The sequence below is a fragment of the Gorilla gorilla genome, chromosome 23, assembly GCF_029281585.2.
Source record: "Gorilla gorilla gorilla isolate KB3781 chromosome 23, NHGRI_mGorGor1-v2.1_pri, whole genome shotgun sequence".
NCBI lineage: Eukaryota > Metazoa > Chordata > Mammalia > Primates > Hominidae > Gorilla > Gorilla gorilla.
Genome location: NC_086018.1, coordinates 39,242,104 through 39,259,796, shown reverse-complemented (window position 1 = coordinate 39,259,796; position 17,693 = coordinate 39,242,104). Strand labels below are relative to the sequence as shown.

The following is a 17,693-nucleotide window of genomic DNA, read 5'->3' as shown; positions in this document are numbered from 1 at the left end:
ACCAAGAGACCTGGGGCGTCACGTGCCCTCTCCAAGCCTGTTAACCCATCCGAAAATGAGCCAGGATTCCTGTCATGCATTTCTGGAAAGGTGTGTGACTTTCTGGAAAGGTGTGTGACTGGCTCCCACTGGTGAGCCAGCCCCTGTGGGGCTTCAGGCCAGGCAGGCCACTCTGACCAAGGAGTGTCATCTGCCAGGCTCAGAAGTGGTGAAGTGAGATGGTGCGAGTGCTGACAGTAGCCTGGCCCAGCCCCTGGTGTGGGGCACAGAGAAGGAACATACCAGACTTCCAAGATAGGGAGATAGGCAGGGGCAGCCACAGGGCTCAGGTGCCAAATGACGTGCTCTCAGGTGACCTTGTCCCCACTCCTCTTCCACTCTTCTCTCCCCATCCCCGCAGGACATTGCTGAGTCCCCGATCGTGAGTGCCAGCAGAAGGCTACACTTGCCCCTAACAGGACTGAAAACTTTGGGGTCTGTCTCCCTCCTCTCTTTCCTGTTTTTTTTGAGGCAGAGTCTCATTCTGTCACCCATGCTGGAGTGCAGTGCGTGGTCTTGGCTCACTGCAGTCTCCGCCTCCCAGGTTCAAGCAGTTCTGCCTCAGCCTCCCGAGTAGCTGGAATTACGGGCACCCGCCACCACACCCGGCTAATTTTTGTATTTTTATTGGAGATGGGGTTTTACCATGTTGGCCAGGTGGTCTCGAACTCCTGACCTCAAGTGATCTGCCCACCTGGGCCTCCCAAAGTGCTGGGATTACAGGCGTGAGCCACCACGTCCGGCCCCTCTTCTCTTAATTTAAATGTTTTCTTTAGCAAACAGTATCCTAGGAGCATTGCTCATATGGGCCGGAATGGCACCCACTGTCCTGGCTGCCCATTGAGGCTGTCTGTAGACACCCTTTGCCTGCTTCAGTGCCAAGTGGACATTGCAGAGATCTGCCTTGTGTCTCCCTGCACCCCTGGCTGCAGGGGAGCTCCTGCTGCCTCCTCTGGAGCTGGTGGGGGCCTCACTGCCATCCTTGGATCTGTCCCTGCCCTCAGCCTGCTGTCCTCAGTGCACTGGGAGGAGGGGGTGCGCTGTGGTTGTGCTGAACCTTCATAGGTGCCCTCTGGTTCGCTTAGAATGGGGGTTCTTAATCCCCCCCAGTATGTGGATAGAATTCAGGGGTCTGTGAACATGGATGAGGAAAAAATAACATCATTATTTATTACTAATGTAGCTAAAATATGTAGTGTGACCTTTGATTATAAATGTAGACAATAAACCTCACAGCATTAGAAAGGCCGGTGACTACCCACATAACAAACAAGCACATGTAGTCCCTGAACCCAAAAAAAAAAAATTTTATTGAGGCAGGGTCTCGCTCTGTTGCCCAGGCTGGAGTACAACGGTGCAATCTCGGCCCACTGCAGTTGAAGCTTCCCAGGCTCAAGTGATCCTCCCACCTCAGCCTCCCAATTAGCTGGTACTACAGGTGTGCACCACCATGCCCACCCAGTTAATTTTTGTATTTTAGTAGAGATGGGGTTTCACCATGTTAGCCAGGCTGGTCTCAAACTCCTGACCTCAGGTAATCCACTCGCCTTGGCCTCATAAAGTACTGGGATTATAGGCATAAGCCACTGTGCCCAGCTTAAAATTTTTAAAAAAATAAAAAGAAAATCTTGTGACTTTATCCCCAGTGGAAATCACAGGTATTTCATATGAAGTTATAGTTACTGCTGATATATAGAAATATTTCTCACTACATCAAAATTACAGTAATAGTGGACCCACCCCTAGATCTTGTTATTTAGTGCATTAACAAGAAGTTTGTGTATCACTACAGCATGCGTTTGGAGTTTTTTCCTAAATGTTTTGATAACTGTTCCAACTGAGTTGATTTCCTTTGTAATTTATCTTAAAATTTTAAAAAAACATTTTTTGAGGAGGGGACCCAGGGGCTTCACCAGACTGCCTGAAGGGTTCATGGCACAGAAAATACTAAGAAGGGCTGACCTGGAGTGTGCCCAGGTTGGCCTTCCTGTATTTATTTGTGGACCACCCACTCCCCCCATTGCCCTATGCTGCACTGAGCACCTGAAGACAGCAGAAGGCTCCTTGGCACAGTTAAGCCAGGCCAACCCTCAGTCCTGGGTCACAGTGCAGACTGGGACATGGCCCTCTCCTCCAAAGCTCAGGGGCCGATGGGATGCAGACGGAATATAGGCTTTGAATATAGGCAGGATGAGGACCACCGTGATAGAGGAGGGACCAGGTGCTCCGGGAGCACAGAGGAACGCACACTGGACCCTGGCTGGGGGAATCCAGGAAGCCTTCCTGGGAGAGGAGGTGACCAAAACAAGAGCCCTAGAACTCATATGAGTTAGCCTGCCAAGAAAATGCTGAATGGCCAGGTGTGGTATCTCACGTCTGTAATCCCAGCACTTTGAGAGGCCGAGGAAGCTGGATCACCTGAGGTCAGGAGTTCGAGACCAGCCTGGCCAACATGGTGAAACCCCCATCTCTACTAAAAATACAAAACTAGTTGGGTGTGGTGGCGCACGCCTGTAATCTCAGCTACTCAGGAGGCTGAGGCAGGAGAATCACTTGAACCTGGGAGGCGGAGGTTGCGATGAGCCAAGATCATGCTACCGCACTCCGGCCTGGGCGACGGAACGAGACTCCGTCTCAAAAAAGGAAAAAAAAAGAAAAAAGAAAAAGAAAATAAGGAGGCAGAGAGAATGGGTATCAAAAGGCCAGGCTGTGATAGGGCTGCATGGGCCAGGGCACACCCTCCTCATCCCTAGAGAAGGACGCCATGTTGAAGGGGTTATGTTGTGTAGGTGGGTGGGCTAGGAGGGCCCCTAAGAAAGAAAGGTCACATGGAGCTATGTCATCCAGAGAAGGGGCATGAGTGCCTGCTCACCACAGCCAGGGTCCCGCTGTGCCGAGGACACCAGACTGAGAACAAGAAATCGACCTGCTGGATCTAGAGCTCTGTGACCCTGGGCAAGTCACTTCGCCTCTTTGATCCCTAGTCTTTTCTCTGGTGGGGATCCTATCCCAGGCAGTAGGCCTCCCTCAGGAGATTGTGGAAAGAGTCAGATGCAGCCATGCCCCCAAATCCCACAGACAGGCCCCTGCCCTGTGCTGGTGGCAGCCCATTCCTGTACCTGCTGTGTGGAATTGCTCTCCTGCCTGCTGGATGTCACCTGGCACTCGGGGCCCCCTCCACACTCTGCCTCCTCTTCACAGGTCATCGGGACCCTGGAGGAGGTCCACATGCCACAGAATGGGATCAACCACCCTGGCATCACTGCCCTGGCCCAGGCTTTCGCTGTCAACCCCCTGCTGCGGGTCATCAACCTGAATGACAACACCTTCACTGAGAAGGGCGCCGTGGCCATGGCGGAGGTGAGGCGAGTGTGGCAGAGCCAGTTGGGCCCCGCCAGATAGAGGCTGGCTGCTGTCTTTCCAGGGAAGCCGGGGCTCCGTTTAGCAGGGACCCCTCTACCCCCTGCCTGCCCCCTGGGTGTGTGCCCCATGGCTCCAGCTCTTTGAACACGTCCTGAACAGGGTTGCAGGTCCCAGGGTAACCCACGCCCTCCTCGGGCAGCTCTGATTCTTCATGCCACCTTCTCCTGAGCCGCCTCTGCAGCCCCCAGCGACTGCCGCTGGTTTGTTCTCAGGCTGCACAGGAGCAGACTGCTCCCCACATCTGTTTTCCTGGTTGATTTGTTCAGCAGCTGTTGTTTGTTTTGTTATTTATTATCACTTTTTGAGATGGAGTCTTACTGTTGCCCAAGCTGGTCTTGAACTTCTGGGCTCAAGTGATCCTCCCACCTCAGCCTTCTGAGTAGCTGGGATTACAGGTGTATGCCACTGTGCCTGGCCCAGCAGCTGTTTTTTGAGTCCCCATTTAGTGCTTGGCTTTGTACCAAGTGCAGGCCACATAGGGTTGAGCCAAAGACCCCGCCTTCAGGGAGACCCTAGCTCAAGGAGGGAAGGAAGCTGCCAGTGGTAACAGTGCTGGGCTCTGAACGCAGTGGCTTCTTGGCTGCCAGGGCCCCGTGGCCCCACAGAAGGCTAGTCCGGCTGCCTATGTGTTAGCAGAGATGTGTGCAGGTGTTGGGGAACACGTCAGAAGGAAGTTCAAATCAGACTTAGGGCAGGCTTCGTGGAAGAGATCACATTTTGGCTAAGTTGTATAGGGCAAGTGGTCTTTCTCTGGACAGAGGGTGGGGGATGGGTGTTTCAGGCAGAGGGATCAGCTTACGTGTGGAAGACCCAGATACTCAGCAGGAGCCTTGCTTGGTTGGTCTCAGGAAGAGTTCTGGCCGTAACGTGGGGAGGGGTGGAGGAGGTTTGGCCAGGGGCCCAGAGGCCAACAAGGAGAAGACGGCAAAGCTGGTGACTTGCAGAGGAGGACAGTGTGTGGTGGCTGGCGTGGGATGTGACCGTGTGGGGCCCCCGGGGCTTGCTGAGGGCTGGGGTGTGGTCTGCACCCTCACTCTGGACCCTTGCTTCCCCCTCACAGACCTTGAAGACCTTGCGGCAGGTGGAGGTGATTAATTTTGGGGACTGCCTGGTGCGCTCCAAGGGTGCAGTTGCCATTGCAGATGCCATCCGCGGTGGCCTGCCCAAGCTAAAGGTGCCAGCCTGGACGCCTGACGTCCTCCCTCTGGGGTCTGTGGGTGGTGGGGCGGCTGGGGGCACAGGGGTCTGGTCTGAAGGCAGGTGGGCCTGCGCCCATATCCCAGCTCCTCCACTTCGGGCCCTGTGATGCTGTGTGAGCCTCCACACCCCTCTGAGCCATGGTTTCTTCATTTCTAAAGCGGGAGGCAGGGAGTGGTGTACGTCACTGTTGTGTGATTTAAGTAAACACAGTACGTGACTCATCGTTGGCTGCAGGGCATTATTTTTGTTGTTGGTGTTATTCTTCCTGCCCACTTTGCCCAACCTGGAGGACAGAGCCTGCCATATCCTCACTTGGGGAAACTGAGGCTTAGGGTAGAATCTGGTGTCCTGGCCCGGGTTTCTGCCTGCCTCCAACCCTTCCTCTTATTTTCAGGAGCTGAACTTGTCATTCTGTGAAATCAAGAGGGATGCTGCCCTGGCTGTTGCTGAGGCCATGGCAGACAAAGCTGAGCTGGAGAAGCTGGACCTGAACGGTAGTCGGATGGGGGAGGCCTCTGCACAGGTCTGCTAGGCTGGCCCTGGCACCCCGGCTGACTGCTCTTCCCTCCCCTTGAGCAGGCAACACCCTGGGAGAAGAAGGCTGTGAACAGCTTCAGGAGGTGCTGGAGGGCTTCAACATGGCCAAGGTGCTGGCGTCCCTCAGGTAGGGAACTCGGGGTGGCCCCAGAGGTCGGGGTCAGGCTATTCCTTCCTTTCTTTTTTTTTTCTTGAGATGGAGTCTTGCTCTGTTCCCCAGGCTAAAGTACAGTGGCGTGATCTCGGCTCACTGCAGCTTCCACCTCCTGGGTTCAAGTGACTCCCCTGCCTCAGCCTCCCAAGTAGCTGGGATTACAGGCACCCACCACCATACCTGGCCCCTTTATTTGTTTCTACTTGTATTTATTCAGAAACGTTGGTTGCACTCCTGTTATGTACCAGGTCATACACTAGGCATCAGGGCTATAAGGATGGGACAGTCAGGGTTTCTGTGTCGTGGGGTGGAGACAGAATGAGTTGTCTATTCAACAGAGGAGCTCGTACGGGCTAAGCGGGGCCACCCTGTAGAGTGGTGGAGTTGGGGAGGCCTCTGAAGGGGTGAGGCCAGATCTCATCCTGATGTGGTGGGCCTGGGGAGTGATGGGGGTGGGAGGTGGGGGCAGCCAGAAGGGGCTGCACTCGGGATTGTTCTTAAGACGCTGACTCTAGAAAGGAAGTGACTGTGGGGCCTGGGGAGTCTACCTGGAGGCGAAGGTGGGTGGCCGGGGAGCGGCCATCTCCTGGATCCAAGTCCGGTTGGGCCATCAGCATCGGGCTCCCTGCGCCCCTCGCATCTCCAAGTCGGCCTCATTCGTGTGTCAGATACTCAGTCGTGTCTCCTCGGTGCTAGGCCCTGAGCTGAGGCTAGGAACTGGGGACTCCGAGGTGGGCTGAACCTCACAGGTCCCACTGTCACTGGGAAATGGACCAGCCTTCCTGTGGGGCAAGGATGCCCCTACTCTTCTTCCTCCACCACACCTGTAGCTTCCTGAGGTCATGTGGATGTGGGCGCCCCTGCCCTGGCATCTCAACCTGGGCAGTGTTCCTGCCAAGCCCTGGGCTCTAGGTGTGACAAAGCTGTCTTCGTTTTCTGTCTCTCCATGAAACCTGGGGCTCCTTGAGGACAGGGACAAGATCTGATTTTTTTTTTTTTTTTTTTTTTTTGTGGGGGACGGAGTCTCGCTCTGTTGCCCAGGCTAGAGTGCAGTGGCACAATTTCGGCTCACTGCCAGCTCCGCCTCCCGGGTTCACGCCATTCTCCTGCCTCAGCCCCCGAGTAGCTAGGACCACAGGCGCCCGCCACCACACCCGGCTAATTTTTTGTATTTTTAGTAGAGACGGGGTTTCATCACGTTAGCCAGGATGGTCTTGATCTCCTGACCTCATGATCCATCCACCTCGGCCTCCCAAAGTGCTGGGATTACAGGCGTGAGCCACCGCGCCCAGCCGATCTGATTTTTTTGTGTCCACAGCGTGGATTTCCGTGGTGATCCACCTGCCCCTGCCCTGGGAGCAGGTGCTCCCACCCCACCAGGCTCTCTCCCGCCTGGCTGAGGTGAGGTCTCTGGGCTCATGGAGCCAGGCCTTGGAGGCAACCTGGGCTGCTGGGTAGAGAGGATCTGCTTCAGCCAGCTCTTTCTGCAGTGATGACGAGGACGAGGAGGAGGAGGAGGAAGGAGAAGAGGAAGAAGAGGAAGCAGAAGAAGAGGAGGAGGAAGATGAGGAAGAGGAGGAAGAAGAGGAGGAGGAGGAAGAAGAAGAGCCTCAGCAGCGAGGGCAGGGAGAGAAGTCAGCCACGCCCTCACGGAAGATTCTGGACCCTAACAGTGGGGTGAGTTTCTATCATTTGCCACAATCAGAGCCCTGGTCCTGAGAATGTGAAATCCCGAGGCACTTTCACAATGGGGTAGGGGGTGTCTCCTTAAGCACAGTAGCCACAAACATTTTTTTTTGATTGCATGATATTGAGTAAAAAAAAGAAAATGGTCCCAGTGTAATGATAGTTACCTATATTTCTTTCTTTTTTTTTTTTTTTTTGAGATGGAGTCTCACTCTTGTCACCCAGGCTGGAGTGCAGTGGTGTGACCTCGGATCACTGCAACGTCTGCCTCCCGGGTTCAAGTGATTCTTATGCCTCAGCCTCCCAAACAGCTGGGATTACAGATGCTTGCCACCCACCACGCCTGGCTAATTTTTGTATCTTTAGTAGAGCCGGGGTTTCGCCATATTGGCCAGGCTGGTCTTGAACTCCTGACCTCAGGTGATCCACCCTCCTCGACCTCCCAAAGTGCTGGGATTACAGGCATTGAGCCACCGTGCCCAGCCATAGTTACCTATATTTCTGTTTACCCCAATATAAATGTCTATTTACAAGTAGCAGTGCTGCTGCATTATGTATAAGATATGCATAAGGATTTCTGAAAGAATAAACAAATAAGCATAAATAGAAATTCTGATTTTTTTTTTTCCCCACCCACCAGAGGATTGTCTTGGTGACCCTTAGGAACCGCTCCCGCATTCCTGGGATGGTGGCTGGGCCATGACCTGGCTTGGGCACTTGGTGTCCCTTGTCTGGCCCGGGGCTGGTGGCATCAGGGCTGCCACACCTCCAGTTCATTTATTTGCATTCCCTGTCAGGTTCCTAAGTAAAGCTCCTGGAGAACCTTGGCTCTGGACAAGGACTCCCCATGCTTACGCTGAATTGGGCTGCTTCTCTGGTTTATGGAAGCAATTAAACAAATGGCTAGGTTCGCCTCAATTCAGGTTTTTCTCTGGGCACCTCTGGTGCTAGCAGGGCTTACCCAGGCTGGACTGTAGTTCTACGGGGACCCACTTTAGCCCCTATGTGCCTCCATAGTCATTTCTGGGGCACTGCATGTCATGACGAGGATCCACTTGGCTGTAGCAGGTTTTTTGAGTCCCAGGGAGGTAGCTTCCCCCTCACCCCAAAGGCTCCTGGACCAAGAGCCATCCAGGGCCAGCATCTCTGGGTGATGTTGATAGATGGGAAATGCAGCTGAGTGGGAGGAAGAATTCTAGACTTTGAGCCTAGATGGGCTGGAGTGAAGGGTGGATGTGCTGGGTGTAGGGATGGGCACAGCTGTGTCGGGGAGTCTGGGGTCCGGAATTCTCCAGAGCTTCTGTGCCCCTACTTCCCAGGAGCCAGCTCCCGTGCTGTCCTCCCCATGTCCTGCAGACGTCTCCACCTTCCTGGCTTTTCCCTCTCCAGAGAAGCTGCTGCGCCTAGGGCCCAAGAGCTCCGTGCTGATAGCCCAGCAGGTAATAACCACCCCTCGACCCCCACGCTGTACGCGCTGTGGCTTCTGGAGCTGTTAGAGAAAAGGGACGAACAGCTCAGAGACCTGGGGGTGCGACGCTGTCAGCTGGGTGCAGGGAGGCTTGGCCTGCCACTGTTACAACACGCGCAAATGTCCAGGGTATTTATAAGCCTCCAGGGGTTGCAAATGTTCCCTCCCCACTCAGCCTACAGAAAGTGCAGCCCACCAGTTCCCATGCCGACTGGGGTTAGGGAATTTCCTTAAGACCCTTGCATGTGCCCACCCCCTCCTTGGCTTCTCTCTGCGTGTTCCGTCAGCCCAGCTGCTTCGAGAACAACTCTGTTGCCCAGGGCTCCTTTGGAAGTGACATGCCTATTGCAGGACGGGTGCCTTCACTCCAGCCTCACTTGTTGGTTGGCTCATTCATTCATTCATAGATGATCTTCGGGGCATCCATTTTCTGTCAGGCACTGTATTTGGGCATGATTTTATTTAACCCTCTTGGCAACATGAAATGTAGACTCTGCTGCCCTTACTTTATTTTATTTTATTATTTTTTTATTTTTTTATTTTTTTTTGAGACAGAGTCTCACTCTGTCGCCCAGGCTGGAGTGCAGTGGCACGATCTCGGCTCACTGCAGACTCTGCCTCCTGGGTTCAAGCGATTCTCCTGCCTCAGCCTCCCGCGCCCAGCTAATTTTTGTATTTTTTAATAGAGACGAGGTTTCACCATGTTGGCCAGGCTGGTCTCGAACTCCTGACCTCATGATCCACCCACCTCGGCCTCCCAAAGTGCTAGGGTTACAGGCATGAGCCACCGCACCCGGCCAGCCCTTATTTTGTAGATAAGAAAGCGGAGGCTTGGAGGTTACAGAGAAATAAAACGGGCCCACTCTCAGAGTTGGCTTAACATTTCGGCCAATTGCTTTGTTAGGTTTTGCCTGTATTCTTTGTTTCTTTTAACATGATAAATCAGATGTTGTAAGCCTTTCTGTGGCCTATCACTTTGGTTTAGCACCATTCATCACTTTCTTGTGCCCATAAAACTCTTCTCAGGATTTTTATTGCAATGTGTGGATGTAGCACTTAAAAGCCAGGCACTGTTTCTGACGTTTTTTCTACTTTGCCCTGTTGTGAGGTTGAGGTAAACGTTTCTGCATGTGAGTATTGTCTACATGCTAGATTATTTCTTCAAGTTCAATTACAAGATGGGGACCACTGGATCCCTGAAATGATTTTTTTTTTTTTTTTTTTTCTGAGACAGTGTTTTGCTTTGTCACTCCAGCTGGAGTGCAGTGGTGCAATCATGGCTCAGTGCAACCTCGACCTCCTGGGCTCAAGCAGTCCTCCTGCCTCAGCCTCCCAAGTAGCTGAGACTATAGGCACACACCACCATCCTTGGCTAATTTTTTTCCTTTTTGTTGACATGGGGTCTTGCTATGTTGCCTAGGCTGGTCTCAAACTTTTGGCCTCAAGCCATCCTCCCACCTCAGCCTCCCAAGGTGCTGGGGTTACAGGCATGAGCTGCCGCACCCGGCTGGGATGATTTTTCATCCTTGTTCATTCACTCATTCATTCCCTCTCTATGCTGCATATGTGCTTGCTGCAGGCCAAATCCAAGCCAGACTCTGAAGGGACAGCATGGGGTAAGGCAGGACCTGTTCTTGCCCGCCAGGGGCCTTTGTACTGCCCAGGCCTCTCCTAGCTAGCGTCAGAGCCCAGGTACCTCTCCACCACATGCCGCAGGCCAACCATTGTCTCTTTTGTCCTCAGACTGACACGTCTGACCCCGAGAAGGTGGTCTCTGCCTTCCTAAAGGTGTCATCTGTGTTCAAGGACGAAGCTACTGTGAGGACGGCAGTGCAGGATGCAGTAGGTAATGTGGGCTGGGTGAGACCTGGGTGCCCTCTGTCCCTTGATGCTCGTGGGCCCCAGGTGTCCTTTGTGGTTGCTGTAACTCGTCAGCCCCAGCACTCTCATGGGAACTGCTCTTTGGCCACCTGAGTTTTTCCTCCGTCAGGGTCGTGCCGTGGAGCCGGCTGGGTGCTCTTCTCCCTGTTTTTCACCACTGAGAAACTGCGGCCTTTCCCAAATCCACACAGCCATGTACAGTTAGAACCCAGAGCCCGCTCTAGGAAGTCCAGATAGTCACATCTGCAAGCCCAATGGACGCAGGTCTATCGGGAGGAGGGATGGTGAGAGCCGAGCCCTTGTCCACACCTTGGAGCCTCTGTGCTCACGTCCACTCTACCTGGAGGTTCCTTGCACAGAGGACACCTTTCCCCATAACATTATGGGGGCTTCCTTGGAGCACCAGCCCATATCCCTCCAGCCCTATCACAACCCTCTCCCCACCCTGTCTGTTTCCTCCATTCCAGCACCTGTCACCTTCCACCCTGTTTCCATGTACTTGACTGAGCCTCCACATCTAACGAAACCTGGGCCAGTTCTGGTTAGGCAGAGGGGAGGAAGGGCCCTGAGGCGAGGGGGACGGTTCCTGGAAAAGATAGAAAGGGGTGGAAGGACATGTGGTGCCTCTTCCCGGCGTGGTGTCGAAGCGGGGAGGGCGGCTCAGTGGGAAATGAGGCTCGGAAGGAGGTGGGGGCCAGACACAAGCCTGCTCCCTGAGGGCCCGCCTGTGGGCATTTTGGGGGACAAGTTGCCCTAGTTCTGTTTCCCAGGAAGCCTGGCACAGTCCCTGCACATCCCCTCACCCTGCCAATATAACCTGAATCCTCCCCAGTGGTAGCTTGCCTCAGGAAATCTCCATTCCCACGGTGTGAGGTGGGCACAGTGGGTGTCATCCCCATGCCCATTTTATACCTGAGGCCAGGATGGGCAAGGGCCAGAGTGTCACAGCTGGTAGATGGACTGAGTCCATCCTCTGATGCCACCTGCCACTCCCTCTGGTTCTTGTGTCTCTGCCATCCCTCTCGTGTTCGCCTCTTCGTCAGGGCAAGGAGGCAGGCGAGCCTGTGTCTTCGCGGTGTTGGGGGAACCCTGGGTGCCTTGGCCCAGCCCTCTGCTGTAGCCAGCAGCCTGCCCCTGCTGCTTCTGCCCTACAGATGCCCTGATGCAGAAGGCTTTCAGCTCCTCCTCCTTCGACTCCAACACCTTCCTCACCAGGCTCCTCGTGCACATGGGTCTGCTCAAGGTGAGGCTGGAAGGAACAGCAGGCCCGGAGGGAGGTGGGTGGGGTCTGCACAGAAGCTGCCCCAGCCATGCCCGCCAACCTCCCTCACCTCGAGTCCTGAGCCGGCTCGCCCACTGGGCCCCGAGGCCTGGGTCTGCCCCAGCAGCCTTGGTCTTCACGATGAGATTCCGGCTGGACTCAGTTGTGGGCACTATCAGCAGAGTCTGGATGGTGGAGTCCAGGGGCCCCCCAGGTGACTTTGAAGCTCACCCCGCCTTTCGCTGTGTTCCCCTCAGAGTGAAGACAAGGTCAAGGCCATTGCCAACCTGTACGGCCCCCTGATGGCGCTGAACCACATGGTGCAGCAGGACTATTTCCCCAAGGCCCTTGCACCCCTGCTGCTGGCGTTCATGACCAAGTGAGTGTGGCCTTGTCCTTCTGCCAGTGCCTGCCCTCTCAGGCTTCTCTGGCCAGGTCTGAAGGCGCCCGGTTCTGGGAGGCCCAGCCCCAGCCCCAGCCCAGCCAGCCTGCTGGCCCCGCTCAGGTGCATGAGAGGCCCTCATGCCTCCTGGGCTCTCAGCATCTGCATTGGAGTCTCATCACCCTTGGGAGGCCCACTCCCCTCTGCCCAGCTGAGGACAGTGGGGCTCAGGGACAGTGAGAGAGGAGACATGTGGCGCCCCCATTGTGCAGATGGGGAGCACTGGCTTGGTTAAGGAGTTTCCCTTGGTCACACACTAGCAAGAGGCTGGGCCAGTGTCCAGACCCATGTCTGCTGAGCGAGGTGCTGCGGTTGGTGACATCTCTGGAGTGGCTTTTTGTCCACATTCACAGCAGCACAGGCCAAAGGGGCCTGGTCACACCAGGCTCTGCAGCCCCGGGCCCTCTCCTGGGGACACACATCGCCACGGGAGCTGCCAAATGCCCAGCAATGTGTGAACCTTGGCCTTGTTCTGGAGGGTCCCAGGGTGTCCCGGGGCATTGATGGGGTGATGGGCACAGTCAAGTAAGAGAGGCAAGGCCCCACCAGAGAGGGGTCGGGAGGCTTGCCCTCTGAAGGCCCTGTGTGGCCCCTGGCCAACCTGTGGCCTTCATCAGGTCTCAGTCTCCCCATTTGTCCAACCAGGGGGTTAAGTGAGATTGTCTCCAAGCGCCCTGACCAGCCACACTTCCAGTCAGTCGGCGCCATCCGGGGACGTGGGGCAGGCAGAGGAGCAAGAAAGTCCCTTTGCTCGGGGATCCCAGAGCCCACCAGCTGAGGCAGGATGCTTGGTGCATGTGGGGAGGCGGGGCTGGCGGAGCGTGAGCGGCCTCCAGCACCCAGCTGGTGCTGTGGCAGCCCTGTCCACTCCAGCATCTGCATGGCGCTGCCTCCTTAGCCAGGCCTTACCTTCTGGCCGCATTTCCCCCACACCAGACCACTCCTTGGGCTGCAGCTGGACTGGCCTTGGTGAATGGCAGATCTCACTGTTCCCCTCCTCTGCCAGGTGCTAGGTAGAGCCTCACTGTGAATCTCATGGCTGGCCACAGCCTCACCCCAACCCCACCCCACCCCACCCCACCCCAGCACAGTGTGCTCTCCCTGAGCCCCTTTCCATAGCAGTGCTGTTGCTGCAGTGCCGAGCTTTGCCCATGCTGTCCAGAGCTTGTTTGGCCAGTGGCCCCAGCCCCTGCCTGCACCTGCACCTGAGTCCTTTGTGTCCTTCCTGTCCCCTGGTCAGAGTAGTTCCCTCTGTATCCCTGGCAGCCCCTGTGCTATCCTAAGCCTGGGCATGTGCCTCTTGCCCTTGTTGGTCAGAGCAAAATGCCTTTTCCCAGCTTGTTGCCCAACCTCCAGCACAGGCCTCAGTCTGCCCCCTGGGTCTTGTCCAAGGTGACTGATTAACTATGTAGTGACGCACGGACCCTCTTCCCTCAGCTCCCAGCCAAATGGTCTGGGATGCCCGGCCTGGTGCAGATCCTGGCCTGTTCATTGGCTTCAGGCCAGAGGTGTTGTCAGGCCTGGTCCTGGCTGCGTCCCGCACTTGCCCAGTCCCCCAGAGTCTTGCCTCAGTTTCTTCCTTTGCAGTGAAACTAATATTGAGGGCAACAACAGCCAGCTCAGGCGCAGTGGCTCCCATCTGTAATCCCAGCACTTTGGGAGGCTGAGGCAACTGGATCACTTGAGCCCGGGAGTTCAAGGCCAGCCTGGGCAACATTCGTGAAACCCCATCTCTACAAAAAATACAAAGTTAGCCGGGTGTGGTGGTGTGTACCTGTGGTCCCAGCTACTTGGGAGGATGAGGTAGGAGGACCACCTGAGCCTGGGAAGTCGAGGATGCAGGGAGCCATGATTCCAGGACTGTACTCCAGCCTGGGCAACAAAGAGAGGCCCTGTCTCAAGAAAAAAACAACCAGCCTGGCGCGGTGGCTCACGCCTATAATCCCAGCACTTTGGGAGGCCGAGGTGGGAGGATCATGAGGTCAGGAGATCAAGACCATCCTGGCTAACATGGTGAAACCCTGTCTCTACTAAAAATACAAAAAATTTGCTGGGCATGGTGGTGGGCGCCTGTAGTCCCAGCTACTCGGGAGGCTGAGGCAGGAGAATGGCGTGAACTCGGGAGGCGGAGCTTGCAGTGAGCCAAGATCGCACCACTGCACTCCAGCCTGGGTGACAGAGCGAGACTCTGTCTCAAAAAAGAAAGAAAAAGAAAAAGAAAAAAAGCAACCAAAAAAACAATGGCTAGCCATTTACTTATGATCCAGATTGGACTCTAGTGGGCCAGTCCTATGTGGCCACTGGCAGCCAGTGAGGATTCCCTGGCCTATGTCTGCTGGAAGGGCCCTTGGAGAGCCTGGCTGAGTGGAGCTGCATTCTGGCCAGCTCTGGGCTATGTGGCGTTGGGTGCCTGGCTCTCTGAGCCTCTCGCACCTCCCATCCCCACCCACAGTGTGCAGAAGGCAGAGGGCTAATGTCTCTCTTGCTGAGTCGTTGTGCAAATTAACAAAAATGAGTCTGGCACCAAAATGGCCCCCACACTTGGAAAACAGGCCAAGAGGCATACACCCACCTGCTGACCCTTCTTTCCCCGCAGGCCCAACAGCGCCCTGGAATCCTGCTCCTTCGCCCGCCACAGTCTGCTGCAGACGCTGTACAAGGTCTAGACTCAAAGCCTCTCCCATCCCTTGGCCTGGACCAGTGAGCTGGGGAGGGACTCGGATGAACTGAGGCGCAGCCTACGCCATTGCCTTGGACAGGACTCTGGCCAGAGGCAGGGCGGGTCTGTGTCCTGTGTGTCCTGTCAGTCCCCTGAGTATGTGTGTGGGTGTGGCGCATGCGCAGGTCTGTGCCTCCTGTCGGGATTTGGGTTTTAACGTCTCTCTGCTGGCCCAGCCCTGCTCTGTTGTGGGGAGTTGGCCCCCAGGGGAAAGGGCTGTGAGCTGCTCCGCCATTAAACTCACCTCCACCTGAGGGCGCTCTGCTGATCTCCGCCTGGGTCCTGATGGCCGTCCCCACCCACCTGCCTTCCGGCCCGGCTCCCTGGCGGAGCCAGAACCCAGGGAGTTGCCCGCGTGCTGTCCTTCCCCTCTGTGTTGTGATTGGGCGGTTTCCTGCCCTGCCTGGGGCTGCTTCTCGTCACCAAGCCCTGGTCCTGCGGCAGCTGTCACCCCTACCATCCATACCACTGTGCTGACCGCTCAGCCTGAAGAGCAGAGAATGCCATGGGTGGGACTGTGGGGGTCGGATCGTGGGGTTGTTGGCAGAGGGCAACCCTGGGCCCCACACCGTGTGGACAGGCAGACACCAGATTGTCCAGGAGCAGGAGCTGCTGGGACTGCGCTGGCCCCGGATCTAGTGGGCCTTCTCCTGGCTGCTGAGATGTCGTCTGTGACTGGCCTGGCTGGAGGGGGAGTGTTGACAACCCAAAGCTGTTCTCCAGTCTGGGGAGGGAGGGGCAGGGTCCCCAGTGTCCGAGCTGCATCTGGACGCTGCTCTTAAAGGACCTCCTGGGGCAGGGGAGCGGTAGGGTCTGGACTGGGCAGATGCTGTATGACCTCCCTGAGCACCCGTGACTGCCCCATGCTTTCCCCTTTGTGCTCTGTGTGTGTCTGGGCTGTGCCCGGGGGCTTCACAAATAAAGTCGTGTGGCAGCTTCAGAGACTCAGAAACTCTCACCTAAAGCGGGATAGTCTCAGGGGCTGTTGTACGTGGAGTCCCACCTCGGCAGAGCATGCGGCCCCGCAGCAGTCTGTGGGGCAGTCAGCCCTGCAGAAGGGCCCGGCCTCGGCCTCAGGCCACTACCTGGGAAGTGGCAGTCCTGAGTGGGGGCCCATTTTCCTGCCTGGCCACACCTCACCCAGCACCCTGCCTTTGGGCTGCAGCTCGCTTGGCTTCTGCGTTGCTCCTTCACTATGGAAGCCACCTCCCTTGGGATCCTTTGCTCCACTGCCACATATGTGAGGACAGCCCAGCCAACCTTCCTTACCTCCTACCCTACACCATGTGTGTGCTTGGGGAGCCCATGTCCCCCGCAAACGGCCTCCAAGAAGTCCCTCCAAGGTTTCTTAGAGGGCAATATTTTCTCATTGGCAGTCGGCCACGTAGGTGACCAGGTGGCAGAGGATACTGCTGGCCCTGTCCCCTGTCTTCTGTGTGAGTTGATAACGGTAGGGGGTGGGTGTGGGGTTGGCATTAAGTTCTGATGCCAGCTACAACGTGGATGAACTTTGAAAACATGTTAAATGAAATAAGCCAGACACAAAAGGACAAATATGATTCCATTTAGATGAGGCATCTAGAATAAGCAAATTCAGAGACAAGAAGGTAGAGGTTGCCAGGGCTAGGGCAAGGGTGGAATAGGGAGTGAGGCTGCAAACAGATTCTCTGGGATGATGAAGATGTTCTGGAAATGGAGAGTGGTGATGGTTGCATAACATTGTGAATGTACTTAATGCACTGAATTGTACACATAAAAATGGTTAAAATGATAGATTTTATGTATTAATATATTTTACCTCAGTTAATTTTTTAAAAATTAAGAAAAATTATAGAGCTTCACCCGGGTGTGGTGGCTCACGCCTGTAGTAATCCTAGCACTTTGGGAGGACGAGGCGGGCAGATCACTTGAGCCCAGGAATTCAAGACTGGCCTGGCCAACATGGCAAAACCCTGTCTCTACTAAAAATACAAAAATGAGCCGGGTGTGGTGATGCATGCCTGTAGTCTCAGCTACTTGGGAACCTGAGGTGGGAGGATCACCTGAGCCCAAGAAGTCGATGCTGCAGCAAGCCATGATTGTGCCACTGCACTCCAGCATGACTGACAGCGAGACCCTGTCTCAAAAAATAGAGAGAGAGCTTGTAGGAGATAGTGTAGGTGAGTATCTTCAAGGCTTTAGGAGTGAGGAAAAGATGAATAAATTAAGCTGTATTTAACCTCCTTTGCCATTATCGTGGGATGTTCACACAATGGAAACGATGTAGCAGTGAGAACAGGTTTCTGTTTATCAAAATACTCATTAAGGAGTACAAAGGCAACTTACAGACAGGGAGAAAATAATTGCCTAAACTCTCTCTGTATATATATATATGGGTGGGGGGGATAACTTTAATTTTTTTCAAACAGGGTCTCATGTTGCCCAGCTTCTATCTCGGCTCACTGCAGCCTCTACCTCCCGGGCTCAGGTGATTCTCCCAGAGAAACATAATCACAGTGTGACACTCTTCTGCCCTCACTAGAATGGCTAAAATACAAAATACAGTACCAAGTTTGGTGAGGATTTGGGGCAACTGGAGTGGGTGGCAGATGTGTAAATTGGTACAACCTTTTTTTTTTTTTTTTTTTGAGACAGGGTCTTGCCATGTCACCCAGGCTGGGGTGCAGTGGTGTGATCACAGCTCACTGCAGCCTCGACCTCCCGGGCTCACTCGATCTTCGTGCCTCAGCCTCCCAAGTAGCTGGGACCATGTCACAAGCCACCACGTTCAGCTTTTTTTTGTAAAGACAGGGTCTCATTGTGTTGTCCAGGCTGGTCTTGAACTCTTGGGCTCAAGTGATCCTCCCGCCCCAGCTCACTTAACAGGCATGAACCACCATGCCC

The 17,693-nt window shown here is 55.0% G+C and overlaps 1 protein-coding gene across 9 annotated transcripts in view; it reads left to right on the top strand.

Moving 5' to 3' along the window:
- RANGAP1 (Ran GTPase activating protein 1) overlaps window positions 1–15,750 on the top strand; it is a 57,027-nt gene extending 41,277 nt beyond the window's left edge. For all 9 annotated transcript variants that reach the window (XM_055374740.1, XM_063705010.1, XM_055374737.2 and 6 more), the window contains 10 exons: window positions 3,241–3,399; window positions 4,523–4,636; window positions 5,057–5,156; window positions 5,242–5,326; window positions 6,844–7,030; window positions 8,359–8,478; window positions 10,251–10,353; window positions 11,543–11,631; window positions 11,907–12,028; window positions 14,688–15,750. In XM_055374740.1, the coding sequence (XP_055230715.1) occupies window positions 3,241–3,399; window positions 4,523–4,636; window positions 5,057–5,156; window positions 5,242–5,326; window positions 6,844–7,030; window positions 8,359–8,478; window positions 10,251–10,353; window positions 11,543–11,631; window positions 11,907–12,028; window positions 14,688–14,757 (1,149 nt within the window). In that variant the 3' untranslated portion in view covers window positions 14,758–15,750. The remainder of the gene's footprint in view (window positions 1–3,240; window positions 3,400–4,522; window positions 4,637–5,056; window positions 5,157–5,241; window positions 5,327–6,843; window positions 7,031–8,358; window positions 8,479–10,250; window positions 10,354–11,542; window positions 11,632–11,906; window positions 12,029–14,687) is intronic.
- The last annotated feature ends 1,943 nt before the right edge of the window (window positions 15,751–17,693 follow it).